This window comes from Heterodontus francisci, chromosome 43 (assembly GCF_036365525.1).
Source record: "Heterodontus francisci isolate sHetFra1 chromosome 43, sHetFra1.hap1, whole genome shotgun sequence".
NCBI classification, from domain to species: Eukaryota; Metazoa; Chordata; class Chondrichthyes; order Heterodontiformes; family Heterodontidae; genus Heterodontus; species Heterodontus francisci.
Window position 1 is genome coordinate 7,158,753 of NC_090413.1, and position 18,018 is coordinate 7,176,770.

Below are 18,018 nucleotides of genomic sequence, written 5' to 3' on the forward strand. Positions count from 1 at the left end.
TCCTGTGTATATGCATATTGACCTGTGTGCGTGTATTGATCCAGTGTGTGTGTATTGATCCAGTGTGTGTGTGTATTGATCCAGTGTGTGTGTGTGTGTATGGATCCAGTGTGTGTATATTGATCCTGTGCGTGTGTATATTGATCCTGTGCATGTGTAGATTGATCCTGTGTGTGTATATCGATTGTGTGTGTGTGTACATTAATCCTGTGTGTGTACATATTGATTCAGTGTGTGTGTATATTGATCCAGTTTGTGTGTGTATTGATCCAGTGTGTGTGTATATTGATCCTGTGTGTGCATATATTGATCCTCTCTGTGCATATTGATCTTGTGTGTGAGTATATTGATCCTGTGTCTGTGTATATTGATCCTGTATGTGTGCATATTGATCCAGTGTGTGTGTATTGATCCTGTGTGTGTGTGTGTTAATTGATCCTGTGTGTGTGCATATTGATCAAGTGTGTACATTGATCCTGTGTGTGTATATTTATCCTGTGTGTATATTGATATGTGTACATTGATCCCATTTGTGTGTATATTGATCCTGTGTGTGTGTATATATTGATCCTGTGTATGCACATTGATCTTGTGTGTGTATATTGATCCTGTGTGTGTACATTGATCCTGTGTGTGTATATTGATCCTGTGTGTGTGTGTATTGATCCTGTGTGCGCATATTGATCCAGTGTATGTGTGTATTGATCCAGTGTGTGTGTGTGTGTGTGTGTGTATTGGTCCAGTGTGTGTGTGTGTATTGATCCAGTGTGTGTATATTGATCCTGTGCGTGTGTATATTGATCCTGTGTGTATGTAGATTGATCCTGTGTGTGTATATTGATCCTGTGTGTGTATATTGATTGTGTGTGTGTGTACATTAATCCTGTGTGTGTATATTGATTCTGTGTGTGCATATTGATCTTGTGTGTGAGTATATTGATCCTGTGTTTGTGTATATTGATCCTGTATGTGTGCATATTGATCCAGTGTGTGTATTGATCCTGTGTGTGCGTGTGTGTGTGTGTATTGATCCTGTGTGTACATTGATCCTGTGTGTGTATATTGATCCTGTGTGTATATTGATATGTGTATATTGATCCTGTGTGTGTATAATGATCCTGTGTGTGTGCATATATTGATCCTGTGTGTGCATATTGATCTTGTGTGTGTATATTGATCCTGTGTGTGTACATTGATCCTGCATGTGTATATCGATCCTGTGTGTGTACATTGATCCTGTGTATGTATATTGATCCTGTGTGTGTATATTGGTCCTGTGTGTGCATATTGATCTTGTGTGTGAGTATATTGATCCTGTGTGTGTATTTTGATCCTGTGTGTGTATATTGATCCTGTGTGTATATTGATCCTATGTGTGTGTATATTGATCTTGTGTCTGTGTATATTGATCCTGTATGTGTGCATATTGATTCAGTGTGTGTGTATATTGATCCAGTGTGTGTGTATATTGATCCAGTGTGAATGGGTATTGATCCTGTGTGTGTATATTGATCCTGTGTGTGCATATTGATCTTGTGTGTGAGTATATTGATCTTGCGTGTGCATATTGATCCTGTGTGTGTATTTTGATCCTGTGTGTGTATATTGATCCTGTGTGTGTATATTGATCCTGTGTGTGTATATTGATCCTGTGTGTGTGTATATTGATCTTGTGTCTGTGTATATTGATCCAGTGTGTGTGTATATTGATCCTGTGTGTATGGGTATTGATCCTGTGTGTGTATTTTGATCCTGTGTGTGTATATTGATCCTGTGTGTGTGTATATTGATCTTGTGTCTGTGTATATTGATCCTGTATGTGTGCATATTGATTCAGTGTGTGTGTATATTGATCCAGTGTGTATGGGTATTGATCCTGTGTGTGTATATTGATCCTGTGTGTGCATATTGATCTTGTGTGTGAGTATATTGATCTTGTGTGTGCATATTGATCCTGTGTGTGTATTTTGATCCTGTGTGTGTATATTGATCCTGTGTGTGTGTATATTGATCTTGTGTCTGTGTATATATTGATCTTGTGTCTGTGTATATTGATCCTGTATGTGTGCATATTGATTCAGTGTGTGTGTATATTGATCCAGTGTGTGTGAATATTGATCCTGTGTGTGTGTATATATTGATCTTGTGTCTGTGTATATTGATCCTGTATGTGTGCATATTGATTCAGTGTGTGTGTATATTGATCCTGTATGTATGGGTATTGATCCTGTGTGTGTATTGATCCTGTGTGTGTGTGTGTGTGTGTGTGTATATATTGATCCTGACCCTGTAGTGAGTCTAATGGTACTGATGTGTCACTATCAGTTCCCTACCTGCAACGTGCAGCCGAAGACACCAATCATCAACATGGCCGCACAGATATACTCTGTAAACACGTCCCACCAGGGCTTCAGCAGCCGGAATGCTGGCTGTTGGTCTGTGAACTGTTTCAACTCTGTCAGTGGGATCATCATCCCTGCACAGAAAGGGAAATAAATTGTCATCAGACACCAATGCTCACAGCTCGTAAGATCTGGGCTCTTCCTGTGCTTTACTGGCCCCATTGAGCAGCATGCCCGACACAAGATCTGGACTCTGAGACCAAGCAACAAAAGAAGTTAGAAGGTGATACCTGAGGGTTGGGAATCAGAGTCTCTGCTCCGATATCAGGGGCACAGGGCTCACAATGCATGTGTTTCCAAGAATTGGTCTGTGTGCCTAGTGGAGAGAAGCATCATTGCCTGCGTTACGGAGCGTCCCAAGTAGACTGAGGTGGCACTGGAGCTGCCCTTAACCCTGGCACCCTGGACTAATTAATCAAGCATTGCTCTCCTCCCTGAGTGTTTCAGAATCACATAATTGTTACAGTGCAGAAGGAGGCCATTCGGCCCATCATGTCTGCACCAGCTCTCTGAATGAACAATTCACTCAGTTTCATTCCCCTGCCTTCTCCCCATAACCCTGCACATTCTTCCTTTTCATATAACTGTCTAATTCCATTTTGAATGCTTCAATTGAACCTGCCTCCACCACACACCCGGGCAGCACATTCCAGACCTTAACCACTCGCTGCATGAAAATGTTTTCCCTCATGTCCCCATTGTTTCTTTTACCCATTACTTTAAATCTGTGCCCTCTCGTTCTCAATCCTTTCAAAAGTGGGAACAGTTTCTCTCTATCTACTCTGTCCAGATCCCTCATGATTTTGAATACCTCTATCAAATCACCTCTCAGCCTTCTTTTCTCTCCAGAAAATTGTCCTAATTCTCCAAACTATCTTCATAACTGAAATTCCTCATCCTAGGAACCATTCTCGTGAATCTTTTCTGTACACTCTCCAATGCCCTCACGTCCTTTCTAAAGTGTGACACCCAGAACTGGACACAAAAGTCCAGCTGAGTTGTGTCTTACAGAAATTCTCTTGTATAATAATAAAAGCAAAATACTGCGGATGCTGGAAATCTGAAAGAAAAACAAGAAATGCTGGAATCACTCAGCAGGTCTGGCAGCATCTGTGGAAAGAGAAGCAGAGTTAACGTTTCATCAGAACTGGAAAATATTAGAAATGTAATAGGTTTTAAGCAAATAAAGTGGGGGTGGGGCAAGAGATAACAAAAGAGAAGGCGTAGATAGGACAAGATCACAGAGAATAACTGACCAGAAGGTCATGGAGCAAAGACAAACGGTATGTTAATGGTGTGCTGAATGACAAAGTATCAGTACAGAGAGGGTGTCAATTGACAGAAAAATGAACAACCCTGGCCCCAAGCACAAACATGAAAAAAACAGTGGGTAGGCACAGTAGAAACAAACTAAAATAAAATAAACGAAGAAAAATGAAAAAAGAAAAAAAGAAAAAATAACTAAAAATAGAAATAAAATGGGGGGCCTGTCATGCTCTGAAATTATTGAACTCAATGTTCAGTCCGGCAGGCTGTAGCGTGCCTAATCGGTAAATGAGATGCTGTTCCTCGAGCTTGTGTTGATGTTCACTGGAACACTGCAGCAATCCCAGGACAGAGATGTGAGCATGAGAGCAGGGGGGAGTGTTGAAATGGCAAGAAACCGGAAGCTCAGGGTCCTGCTTGCAGACTGAGTGGAGGTGTTCCGCAAAGCGGTCACCCAGTCTGCGTTTGGTCTCCCCAGTGTAGAGGAGACCACATTGTGAGCAGCGAATACAGTATACTACATTGAAAGAAGTACAAGTAAATCACTGCTTCACCTGAAACAGTGATTTGGAGCCTTGGATAGTGAGGAGAGAGGAGGTAAAAGGTCAGGTATTACATCTCCTATGATTGCAGGGGAAGATGCCGTGGGAAGGGGACGAAGTGGTGGGGGTAATGGAGGAGTGGACGAGGGTGTCGTGGAGGGAACGATCCCTTCAGAATGCTGACAGGGGAAGGGCAGGGAAGATGCGCTTGTTAGTGGCTCCTTGCTCTTGTACTCTATGCCCCTATTGATAATAATAATATTAATAAGTTTCTTCAGACTCCATATGACTCTAGGCCAATAGCCTGGCACTGGAAGCTCAGAACTAAGCCAGCTCTCTGGAGCAGGCTGGACTGTCCCATAGTTGAGACAGGCAGCCCTGCATTATCCTGGAGCCCTGTGGATCAACAGGTGACCTGGATCAGTAATGGGCCCTGGGAGCAGTAGGCCTGTGATAGTGAGGTTTGGGATTCCTCCTACTCAGTATATGTGACTCTTTAACCAACACGCCTGTTCAGCTTCAGCAGGAACAGCAGCCCTAGGTAAGCTGGGCGGTGTTAACTGGTAATTTGGGGGCCTGAATGGTTTAACTCAGCCAACCTGCACCAAACTATCTGGACTCAGGAAAGAGACTACAATCCTGCTGGGAATGAGAGAGATCTGCATATCAGACAAACAGGTGTCTGACAGGTGAGTGCAGATTCTTCAAACAGTCACAGTCTCCTTCAGCTGAACATTAGAAAGACCAAAGCCATTGTCTTTGGCACCTGCCATAAACTCTGCTGCCTTGTCACAGATTCAATCCTCCACCCCAGCCTCTGACTCAGGCTGAAAATTATCCTTTCACCCTCAACTCAGCATCAAGCTCCATGTCCTACCCGACACCGTCTGCCTCCTATCGTCCCCCCCCCGCAACAATCTTTGTTCCCAGCCTGACTGCAGTCACTTCATCATCTTCAACCTCAAACATTTCAATGCCTGGCCTGCCTTCCATCCACCGACTCCCCCCCCCCCGCCCCCCCAACCCCCTCTCTAACTTGTCCAATGCTCTGTTTGCCTGTATCCTATTGCACACTGTGCTGCTGCTATATCATCCCTTTCCTCACCAGTCCCCAACGCAAAGATTGTCAAATCCTCATTCCCCTCCTCACCGTCCGCCATGGCGTTGCCCCCTCCCTTCTCTGTAACCCTCTAACCCATCATCATGCTTCTGACTCTGCCCTCTTGTGCCCACTTCTACCACCCCACCCTTCACCACCTCAGCCCTCCTGTCTGGAACCTCCATCTGTAAACCTTTTCTTTTAGGTGTGAACTGTAACTCGGTGGGCAGTGCTCTCACCACTGAGTCAAGCGTTCGTGGCTTCACCACCCCCCCAACCCCACCACTCCAGGGACTCAAGCACATAATCCAGGCCGACACTCCCAGTGCAGTACTGAGGGAGTGCTGTCTTTCAGATCACACGTTAAACTGAGGCCCTGTCTGCTCTTTCAGGTGGGCGTAAGAGATTGCATTATTTTAAGAAGAGCAAGGGAGTTCTCCCAGTGACCAGCTAATATCAAACTCTCAACTAATATCACTTAAAGAACAGATTATCTGCTCATTACCACATTATGGGATCTTGCTGTGCGGCATTTGTTGCTCTGTGACTATGCTTCAAAAGTACATCATTGTCTGTAGAGAGCTTTGGTATGTCCTCAGGTGTTGCAAAGGAGTACATAAATCTTTCAGTCACCCTTCCTAATTACCCTTTCCGCGGCTTTGTGTCTTACATAGTCCTATTTTTTTCTCCTCTCTATGAAGCCCCTGGGGCATTTTCTACATAAATGCTGCTACATTAACACATTGTTGTTCTTTGAAGCCTTATTGTAACCCTTACACACGAACACCCCACCTCTGACCAGTCATTCAAGCAGCCGATTTGCCTTTTGATCCATATTGCCTCCATGACTTTGAAAGTGACAAGTCCAGTGTCGCTTCAGGTTGATTTCCAAGTTTCCCTATACTAATCCAATTACCTTCCTTATATTCCTGTGCATTAACCGGAGTGGGGGGTGGTGGGGGGCTGGAGTGAGACTGCAGCACATCCACTGGAGGTGGGATGGAATTACAGTGTGACAAGTTCACATAGGATTTCCATTCAAAGTGAGGACAAGGAAATTTACAGTGGCAAAAGTTGACAAGAAGTGACTGCAGACTGAAGATTCTTAATATAACATTGGTGGATGGGTTTAAAGTAATACTGGATAAAATCAGTGCTGTAAACTGTCTCCAATAAACACCAACCTCACAGGGCTTAATATAGAGCCTCACAGAATTCCCCAGAATTTCAAGTACTATTCACTTCAAATCTTATTTCAACCAGATTTGTTTGTTCTCCCAGGATTGAGGTCACTGCGCGCTGAGTGAGTGCCAGCGTTCACCAGTAACACTCCATGTGATGGGGAGCATTGAGCTACTCCCAGTCCCATCAGCCGGAAGCTCACTCTCCCTGTCCCATCGGCTCGGAGACACTCTCCCAGTCCCATCGGCTAGGAGACACTCTACAAGTCCCATCGGCTAGGAGACACTCTCCCAGTCCCATCGGCTCGAAGACAATCTCCCAGTCCCATCGGCTCGAAGACACTCACCCAGTCCCATCGGCATGAGACACTCTCCCAGTCCCATCGGCTCGGAGACACTCTCCCAGTCCCATCGGCTCGGAGACAATCTCACAGTCCCATCGGCTAGGAGAAACTGACACAATCCCGTCGGCTAGGAGACACTCTCCCAGTCCCATCGGCTCGGAGACAATCTCACAGTCCCATCGGCTAGGAGAAACTGACACAATCCCGTCGGCTAGGAGACACTCTCCCAGTCCCATCGGCTCGGAGACACTCTCCCAGTCCCATCGGCTCAAAGACACTCTTCCAGTTCCATCGGCTAGGAGACAGTCTCCCAGTCCCATCGTCTAGGAGACAGTCTCCCAGTCCCATCGGCTCAAAGACACTCTTCCAGTCCCATCGGCTAGGAGACAGTCTCCCAGTCCCATCGGCTCAAAGACACTCTCCCACTCCCATCGGCTCGGAGACACTCTCCCAGTCCCATCGGCTAGCAGACACTCTCCCAGTCCCATCGGCTAGGAGACACTCTCCCAGTCCCATTGGCTCGAAGCCACCCTCCCAGTCCCATTGGCTCGAAGACACTCTCCCAGTCCCATCGGCTCGGAGACACTCTCCCAGTCCCATCGGCTCAGAGACATTCTCCCAGTCCCATCGGCTCAGAGACACTCTCATAGTCCCATCGGCTATGATACACTCTCCCAGTCCCAACGGCTAGGAGACACTCCCCCATTCCCATCGGCTCAGAGACACTCTCCCATTATCATCGGCTCGGAGACAGTCTCCCAGGCCCATGGGCTCGAACACACTCTCCCAATCCCATCGGCTAGGAGACACTCTCCCAGTCCCATCGGCTAGGAGACACTCTCCCAGTCCCATCGGCTAGGAGACTCTCTCCGAATCCCATCGGCTCGGAGACACTCTCCCAGGCCCATCGGCTCAATGACACTCTCCCAGTCCCATCGGCTCGGAGACACTCTCCCAGGCCCATCGGCTAGGAGACACTCTCCCAGTCCCATCGGCTAGGAGACAATCTCACAGTCCCATCTGCTCGAAGACACTCTCCCAGTCACATCGGCTCGAAGACACTCTCCCGGGCCCATCGGCTCAATGACACTCTCCCAGTCCCATCGGCTCGAAGAGACTCTCCCAGTCCCATCGGCTCGAAGACACTCTCCCAGGCCCATCGGCTCAATGACACTCTCCCAGTCCCATCTGCTCGAAGACAATCTCCCAGTCCCATCGGCTCGAAGACACTCTCCCAGTCCCATCGGCTCGAAGAGACTCTCCCAGTCCCATCGGCTCGAAGACACTCTCCCAGGCCCATCGGCTCAATGACACTCTCCCAGTCCCATCGGCTCGACGACAATCTCCCAGTCCCATCGGCTCGAAGACACTCTCCCAGTCCCATCTGCTCGAAGACACTCTCCCAGTCCCATCGGCTCGAAAACACTCTCCCAGTCCCATCGGCTCGAAGACAATCTCCCAGTCCCATCGGCTCGAAGACACTCTCCCAGTCCCATCGGCTCGAAGAGACTCTCCCAGTCCCATCGGCTCGAAGAGACTCTCCCAGTCCCATCGGCTCGAAGAGACTCTCCCAGTCCCATCGGCTCGAAGACACTCTCCCAGTCCCATCGGCTCGAAGAGACTCTCCCAGTCACATCGGCTCGAAGACAATCTCCCAGTCCCATCGGCTCGAAGACAATCTCCCAGTCCCATCGGCTCGAAGAGACTCTCCCAGTCCCATCGGCTCGAAGACACTCTCCCAGTCCCATCGGCTCGAAGACACTCTCCCAGTCCCATCAGCTCGAAGACAATTTCCCAGTCCCATCGGCAAGGAGACACTTTCCCAGTCCCATCGGCTTCAAGACACTCTCCCAGTCCCATCGGCTCGAAGAGACTCTCCTCGTCCCATCGGCTCGAAGACAATTTCCCAGTCCCATCGGCTGGGAGACACTCCCCCGGTCCCATCAGCTAGGAGACACTCTCCCGGTCCCATCGGCTGGGAGACACTCCCCCGGTCCCATCAGCTAGGAGACACTCTCCCGGTCCCATCGGCTTGGAGACACTCTCCCAGTCCCATCAGCTAGGAGACACTCTCCCGGACCCATCGGCTCGAAGACACTCTCCCAGTCCCATCGACTCGAAGACAATCTCCCAGTCCCATCGGCTCGAAGAGACTCTCCCAGTCCCATCGGCTCGAAGACACTCTCCCAGTCCCATCGGCTCGAAGACACTCTCCCAGTCCCATCGGCTCGAAGACACTCTCCCAGTCCCATCGGCTCGAAGACACTCTCCCAGTCCCATCGGCTCGAAGACACTCTCCCAGTCCCATCAGCTCGAAGACAATTTCCCAGTCCTATCGGCAAGGAGACACTCTCCCAGTCCCATCGGCTCGAAGAGACTCTCCCAGTCCCATCGGCTCGAAGACAATTTCCCAGTCCCATTGGCTGGGAGACACTCCCCCGGTCCCATCAGCTAGGAGACACTCTCCCGGTCCCATCGGCTTGGAGACACTCTCCCGGTCCCATCGGCTTGGAGACACTCTCCCGGTCCCATCGGCTTGGAGACACTCTCCCGGTCCCATCGGCTCGAAGACACTCTCCCATTCTCTTTGGCTCGAAGACACTCTCCCAGTCCCATCGTCTAGGAGACAGTCTCCCAGTCCCATCGGCTCAAAGACACTCTTCCAGTCCCATCGGCTAGGAGACAGTCTCCCAGTCCCATCGGCTCAAAGACACTCTCCCAGTCCCATCGGCTCGGAGACACTCTCCCAGTCCCATCGGCTAGCAGACACTCTCCCAGTCCCATCGGCTAGGAGACACTCTCCCAGTCCCATTGGCTCGAAGCCACCCTCCCAGTCCCATTGGCTAGCAGACACTCTCCCAGTCCCATCGGCTAGGAGACACTCTCCCAGTCCCATTGGCTCGAAGCCACCCTCCCAGTCCCATCGTCTAGGAGACAGTCTCCCAGTCCCATCGGCTCGGAGACACTCTTCCAGTTCCATCGGCTAGGAGACAGTCTCCCAGTCCCATCGTCTAGGAGACAGTCTCCCAGTCCCATCGGCTCAAAGACACTCTTCCAGTTCCATCGGCTAGGAGACAGTCTCCCAGTCCCATCGTCTAGGAGACAGTCTCCCAGTCCCATCGGCTCAAAGACACTCTTCCAGTCCCATCGGCTAGGAGACAGTCTCCCAGTCCCATCGGCTCAAAGACACTCTCCCACTCCCATCGGCTCGGAGACACTCTCCCAGTCCCATCGGCTCGGAGACACTCTCCCAGGCCCATCGGCTAGGAGACACTCTCCCAGTCCCATCGGCTCGGAGACACTCTCCCAGTCCCATTGGCTCGAAGCCACCCTCCCAGTCCCATTGGCTCGAAGACACTCTCCCAGTCCCATCGGCTCGGAGACACTCTCCCAGTCCCATCGGCTCAGAGACATTCTCCCAGTCCCATCGGCTCAGAGACACTCTCATAGTCCCATCGGCTATGATACACTCTCCCAGTCCCAACGGCTAGGAGACACTCCCCCATTCCCATCGGCTCAGAGACACTCTCCCATTATCATCGGCTCGGAGACAGTCTCCCAGGCCCATGGGCTCGAACACACTCTCCCAATCCCATCGGCTAGGAGACACTCTCCCAGTCCCATCGGCTAGGAGACACTCTCCCAGTCCCATCGGCTAGGAGACTCTCTCCGAATCCCATCGGCTCGGAGACACTCTCCCAGGCCCATCGGCTCAATGACACTCTCCCAGTCCCATCGGCTCGGAGACACTCTCCCAGGCCCATCGGCTAGGAGACACTCTCCCAGTCCCATCGGCTAGGAGACAATCTCACAGTCCCATCTGCTCGAAGACACTCTCCCAGTCCCATCGGCTCAATGACACTCTCCCAGTCCCATCGGCTCGAAGAGACTCTCCCAGTCCCATCGGCTCGAAGACACTCTCCCAGGCCCATCGGCTCAATGACACTCTCCCAGTCCCATCGGCTCGAAGAGACTCTCCCAGTCCCATCGGCTCGAAGACACTATCCCAGTCACATCGGCTCGAAGACAATCTCCCAGTCCCATCGGCTCGAAGACAATCTCCCAGTCCCATCGGCTCGAAGAGACTCTCCCAGTCCCATCGGCTCGAAGACACTCTCCCAGTCCCATCGGCTCGAAGACACTCTCCCAGTCCCATCAGCTCGAAGACAATTTCCCAGTCCCATCGGCAAGGAGACACTTTCCCAGTCCCATCGGCTTCAAGACACTCTCCCAGTCCCATCGGCTCGAAGAGACTCTCCTCGTCCCATCGGCTCGAAGACAATTTCCCAGTCCCATCGGCTGGGAGACACTCCCCCGGTCCCATCAGCTAGGAGACACTCTCCCGGTCCCATCGGCTGGGAGACACTCCCCCGGTCCCATCAGCTAGGAGACACTCTCCCGGTCCCATCGGCTTGGAGACACTCTCCCAGTCCCATCAGCTAGGAGACACTCTCCCGGACCCATCGGCTCGAAGACACTCTCCCAGTCCCATCGACTCGAAGACAATCTCCCAGTCCCATCGGCTCGAAGAGACTCTCCCAGTCCCATCGGCTCGAAGACACTCTCCCAGTCCCATCGGCTCGAAGACAATCTCCCAGTCCCATCAGCTCGAAGACACTCTCCCAGTCCCATCGGCTCGAAGACACTCTCCCAGTCCCATCGGCTCGAAGACACTCTCCCAGTCCCATCGGCTCGAAGACAATCTCCCAGTCCCATCGGCTCGAAGAGACTCTCCCAGTCCCATCGGCTCGAAGACACTCTCCCAGTCCCATCAGCTCGAAGACAATTTCCCAGTCCTATCGGCAAGGAGACACTCTCCCAGTCCCATCGGCTCGAAGACAATTTCCCAGTCCCATTGGCTGGGAGACACTCCCCCGGTCCCATCAGCTAGGAGACACTCTCCCGGTCCCATCGGCTTGGAGACACTCTCCCGGTCCCATCGGCTTGGAGACACTCTCCCAGTCCCATCGGCTCGAAGACACTCTCCCATTCTCTTTGGCTCGAAGACACTCTCCCAGTCCCATCGGTTAGGAGACACTCTCCCAGTCCCATCGGCTAGGAGTCACTCTCCCAGTCCCATCGGCTGGGAGACACTCCCCCGGTTCCATCGGCTCGAAGACACTCTCCCATTCTCATTGGCTCGAAGACACTCTCCCATTCTCATTGGCTCGAATACCCTCTCCCAGTCCCATCGGCACGAAGACACTCTCCCAGTCCCATCGGTTAGGAGACACTCTCCCATTCTCATCGGCTCGGAGACAGTCTCCCATTCTCATCGGCTCGGAGACAGTCTCCCAGTCCCGTCGGCTCCGAGACACTCTCCCAGTCCCATCAGCACGAAGACACTCTCCCAGTCCCATCAGCACGAAGACACTCTCCCAGTCCCATCGGCTTGAAGACAATCTCCCAGTCCCATCGGCTTGGAGACACCCTCCCAGTCCCATCGGCTCGAAGACACTCTCCCATTCTCATCGGCTCGGAGACACCCTCCCAGTCCCATCGGCTTGGAGACACCCTCCCAGTCCCATCGGCTCGAAGACACTCTCCCATTCTCATCGGCTCGGAGACACCCTCCCAGTCCCATCGGCTTGGAGACACCCTCCCAGTCCCATCGGCTCGAAGACACTCTCCCATTCTCATCGGCTTGGAGACACCCTCCCAGTCCCATCGGCTCGAAGACACTCTCCCATTCTCATCGGCTTGGAGACACCCTCCCAGTCCCATCGGCTCGAAGACACTCTCCCATTCTCATCGGCTCGGAGACACCCTCCCAGTCCCATCGGCTCGAAGACACTCTCCCATTCTCATCGGCTCGGAGACACCCTCCCAGTCCCATCGGCTTGGAGACACCCTCCCAGTCCCATCGGCTCGAAGACACTCTCCCAGTCCCGTCGGTTCGGAGACACTCTCCCAGTCCCATTGGCTTGGAGACACCCTCCCAGTCCCATTGGCTTGGAGACACCCTCCCAGTCCCATCAGCTTGAAGACACTCTCCCAGTCCCATCGGCTCGAAGACACTCTCCCATTCTCATCGGCTGGGAGACACTCTCCCAGTCCCATCGGCTTGGAGACACCCTCCCAGTCCCATCAGCTCGAAGACACTCTCCGAGTCCCATCGGCTTGGAGACACCCTCCCAGTCCCATCAGCTCGAAGACACCCTCCCAGTCCCATCAGCTCGAAGACACTCTCCCAGTCCCATCGGCTTGGAGACACCCTCCCAGTCCCATCAGCTCGAAGACACTCTCCCAGTCCCATCGGCTTGGAGACACCCTCCCAGTCCCATCAGCTCGAAGACACTCTCCCAGTCCCATCGACTCGGAGACACTCTCCCAGTCCCATCGGCTGGGAGACACTCTCCCAGTCCCATCGGCTTGGAGACACTCTCCCAGTCCCATCGGCTTGGAGACACCCTCCCAGTCCCATCAGCTCGAAGCCAATCTCCCATTCCCATCGGCTGGGAGACACTCTCCCAGTCCCGTCGGTTCGGAGACACTCTCCCAGTCCCATTGGCCGGGAGCTCCCTGTCCCAGTCCCATCTGCCCGGAACTCACTAACAGCTCAGCTGACTGTTAGAAATCACTCCACACAGATTGACTTCAGTGGCACTTTGCTTTTAGATTTTCTTTCGAGCATCAGTGGTCTGCCCGAACACAACACCTCTAAACCCCTCACCACACAGTCCCTCTCCCTCCTCCCACACCACTCCCCCCTCCCACCCCCTACACCCTCTCCAGCCTCTCCCTTCTCCAGCTCCCTCCTCTCATCCTCTTCCACCTCCCACACTTCTACTACAATCCATCCCCCGCCCCTCCCGGTCCTTCTCCCTCCTCCCACCACTTTCCCTCCTCTCATCACCAAACGCCCCTACCCGCTCTCTCCGCCCACTCCCTCTCCCTCACCCCACCCCTCTCCATCCTCCCACTTCTTTTCTTGCCTCTCATCCCTCTCCCCCAGACCATTCCCGACTCAATATGTACCCATCCCTCCCCCTATCCCCAACCCTGCTCTGAGGGACAGTTCAAACAAACATCTCTAGTCAGACAGGCCTCATCTCCAGATAGCAGCTGACTTTATTCAACAATTCTAGAATGTGCTGGGTGTTGTAGTTAACAGCCGTGAGTCAGGGTGAATCACAGGGTGAATCACTGGCGGGGCATGGGTCACTTAATTGTCAAAAAACACATTCCTAAAAAGGGAATTTACTTAAAAAAGAATTTTTGAATGTTCTCTCTCACTCGGGCTGGGATCCGTTAAACCAGCAGACACTTCACTGAATAACACTGGGGTACAGTACTGGTGGGTATGGGTCTGTCACTGTATAACTCTGGGGTACAGTACTGGTGGGGACAGATCTGTCTTTGTAACACTGGGGTGCAGTACTGTTGGGTACAGGGCTGTCACTGTAAAACACTGTGGTACAGTACTGGTGGGGACAGGTCTGTCACTGAATAACACTGGGATACAGTACTGGCGGGTACGAGTCTGTCACTGAATAACACTGGGGTACAGTACTGGCGGGTACGAGTCTGTCACTGAATAACACTGGGGTACAGTACTGGTGGGTACGGGTCTGTCACTGAATAACACTGGGGTACAGTACTGGTGGGGACAGGGCTGTCACTGAATAACACTGGGATACAGTACTGGCGGGTACAGATCTGTCTGTGTAACACTGGGGTACAGTACTGGTGGGTACGAGTCTGCCACTGAATAACACTGGGGTACAGTACTGGTGGGTACGGGTCTGTCACTGAATAACACTGGGATACAGTACTGATGGGGAAAGATCTGTCACTGTATAACACTGGGGTACAGTACTGGTGGGGACAGGTCTGTCACTGAATAACACTGGGATACAGTACTGGAGGGTACGAGTCTGTCACTGAATAACACTGGGGTACAGTACTGGCGGGTACGAGTCTGTCACTGAATAACACTGTGGTACAGTACTGGTGGGTACGAGTCTGTCAATGAATAACACTGGGGTACAGTACTGGGGGGTACGAGTCTGTCACTGAATAACACTGGGGTCCAGTACTAGTGGGGACAGGTCTGTTACTTTATAACACTGGAGTGCAGTACTGGTGGGGACAGGTCTGTTACTTTATAACACTGGGGTACAGTACTGGTGGGGTCAGGTCTGTTACTTTATAACACTGGAGTGCAGTACTGGTGGGGACAGGTCTGTTACTTTATAACACTGGGGTACAGTACTGGTGGGGACAGGTCTGTTACTTTATAACACTGGTGTACAGTACTGGTGGGGACAGGTCTGTTAATTGTAACACTGGGGTACAGTACTGGTGGGGACAGGTCTGTTAATTGTAACACTGGGGTACAGTACTGGTGGGGACAGGTCTGTTACTTTATAACACTGGTGTACAGTACTGGTGGGGACAGGTCTGTTAATTGTAACACTGGTGTACAGTACTGGTGGGGACAGGTCTGTTAATTGTAACACTGGGGTACAGTACTGGTGGGGACAGGTCTGTTACTTTATAACACTGGTGTACAGTACTGGTGGGGACAGGTCTGTTACTTGATAACACTGGGGTACAGCACTGGTGGGGACAGGTCTGTTATTTGATAACAATGGGGTACAGTACTGGTGGGGACAGGTCTGTTACTTTGTAACACTGGGGTACAGTACTGGTGGGGACAGGTCTGTTACTTTTTAACACTGGGGTACAGTACTGGTGGGGACAGATCTGTCACTGTGTAACACTGGGGTACAGTACTGGAGGGTACAGGTCTGTCACTGAATAACACTGGAGTACAGTATCGGTGGGCATGGGTGTGTCACTGCATAACACTGGCGTACAGTACTGATGTGGACAGATCTGTCTGTGTAACACTGGGGTACAGTACTCGTGGGTACAGGTCTGTCATTGGAAAACACTGGGGTACAGTACTGGTGGGGACAGGTCAGTCACTGTATAACACTTGGGAACAGTACTGGTGGGGCAGATCTGTCTGTGTAACACTGGGGTGCAGTACTGTTGGGTACAGGTCTGTCACTGTAAAACACTGTGGTACAGTACTGGTGGGGACAGGTCTGTCACTGAATAACACTGGGATACAGTACTGGCGGGTACGAGTCTGTCACTGAATAACACTGGGGTGCAGTACTGGCGGGTACGAGTCTGTCACTGAATAACACTGTGGTACAGTACAGGCGGGTACGAGTCTGTCAATGAATAACACTGGGGTACAGTACTGGCGGGTACGAGTCTGTCACTGAATAACACTGGGGTACAGTACTGGTGGGTACGGGTCTGTCACTGAATAACACTGGGGTACAGTACTGGTGGGGACAGGGCTGTCACTGAATAACACTGGGATACAGTACTGGCGGGTACAGATCTGTCTGTGTAACACTGGGGTACAGTACTGGTGGGTACGAGTCTGCCACTGAATAACACTGGGGTACAGTACTGGTGGGTACGGGTCTGTCACTGAATAACACTGGGATACAGTACTGATGGGGACAGATCTGTCACTGTATAACACTGGGGTACAGTACTGGTGGGGACAGGTCTGTCACTGAATAACACTGGGATACAGAACTGGCGGGTACGAGTCTGTCACTGAATAACACTGGGGTACAGTACTGGCGGGTACGAGTCTGTCACTGAATAACACTGTGGTACAGTACTGGTGGGTACGAGTCTGTCAATGAATAACACTGGGGTACAGTACTGGGGGGTACGAGTCTGTCACTGAATAACACTGGGGTCCAGTACTAGTGGGGACAGGTCTGTTACTTTATAACACTGGAGTGCAGTACTGGTGGGGACAGGTCTGTTACTTTATAACACTGGGGTACAGTACTGGTGGGGTCAGGTCAGTTACTTTATAACACTGGAGTGCAGTACTGGTGGGGACAGGTCTGTTACTTTATAACACTGGGGTACAGTACTGGTGGGGACAGGTCTGTTACTTTATAACACTGGTGTACAGTACTGGTGGGGACAGGTCTGTTAATTGTAACACTGGGGTACAGTACTGGTGGGGACAGGTCTGTTAATTGTAACACTGGGGTACAGTACTGGTGGGGACAGGTCTGTTACTTTATAACACTGGTGTACGGTACTGGTGGGGACAGGTCTGTTAATTGTAACACTGGTGTACAGTACTGGTGGGGACAGGTCTGTTAATTGTAACACTGGGGTACAGTACTGGTGGGGACAGGTCTGTTAATTGTAACACTGGGGTACAGTACTGGTGGGGACAGGTCTGTTACTTTATAACACTGGAGTGCAGTACTGGTGGGGACAGGTCTGTTACTTTATAACACTGGGGTACAGTACTGGTGGGGACAGGTCTGTTAATTGTAACACTGGGGTACAGTACTGGTGGGGACAGGTCTGTCAATTGTAACACTGGGGTACAGTACTGGTGGGGACAGGTCTGTTAATTGTAACACTGGGGTACAGTACTGGTGGGGACAGGTCTGTTACTTTATAACACTGGTGTACAGTACTGGTGGGGACAGGTCTGTTAATTGTAACACTGGTGTACAGTACTGGTGGGGACAGGTCTGTTAATTGTAACACTGGGGTACAGTACTGGTGGGGACAGGTCTGTTACTTTATAACACTGGTGTACAGTACTGGTGGGGACAGGTCTGTTACTTGATAACACTGGGGTACAGTACTGGTGGGGACAGGTCTGTTACTTTATACCAATGGGGTACAGTACTGGTGGGGACAGGTCTGTTACTTGATAACACTGGGGTACAGTACTGGTGGGGACAGGTCTGTTACTTTTTAACACTGGGGTACAGTACTGGTGGGGACAGATCTGTCACTGTGTAACACTGGGGTACAGTACTGGAGGGTACAGGTCTGTCACTGAATAACACTGGAGTACAGTATCGGTGGGCATGGGTGTGTCACTGCATAACACTGGCGTACAGTACTGATGTGGACAGATCTGTCTGTGTAACACTGGGGTACAGTACTCGTGGGTACAGGTCTGTCATTGGAAAACACTGGGGTACAGTACTGGTGGGGACAGGTCAGTCACTGTATAACACTTGGGAACAGTACTGGTGGGGCAGATCTGTCTGTGTAACACTGGGGTGCAGTACTGTTGGGTACAGGTCTGTCACTGTAAAACACTGGTGTGCAGCACTGGTGGGAACAGGTGTGTCACAGTATAACACTGGGGTACAATACTGG

At 51.3% G+C, this 18,018-nt stretch overlaps 1 protein-coding gene across 1 annotated transcript in view; it reads right to left on the reverse strand.

Annotated features, from left to right (window-relative positions):
• The window catches only part of LOC137355533 (volume-regulated anion channel subunit LRRC8C-like), an 88,956-nt gene that overhangs the window by 5,844 nt on the left and 65,094 nt on the right, over positions 1-18,018 (reverse strand). The window contains exon 2 of the mRNA XM_068020777.1: positions 2,334-2,476. Coding sequence (XP_067876878.1) covers positions 2,334-2,474 — 141 coding nt within the window. The 5' untranslated portion in view covers positions 2,475-2,476. The remainder of the gene's footprint in view (positions 1-2,333; positions 2,477-18,018) is intronic.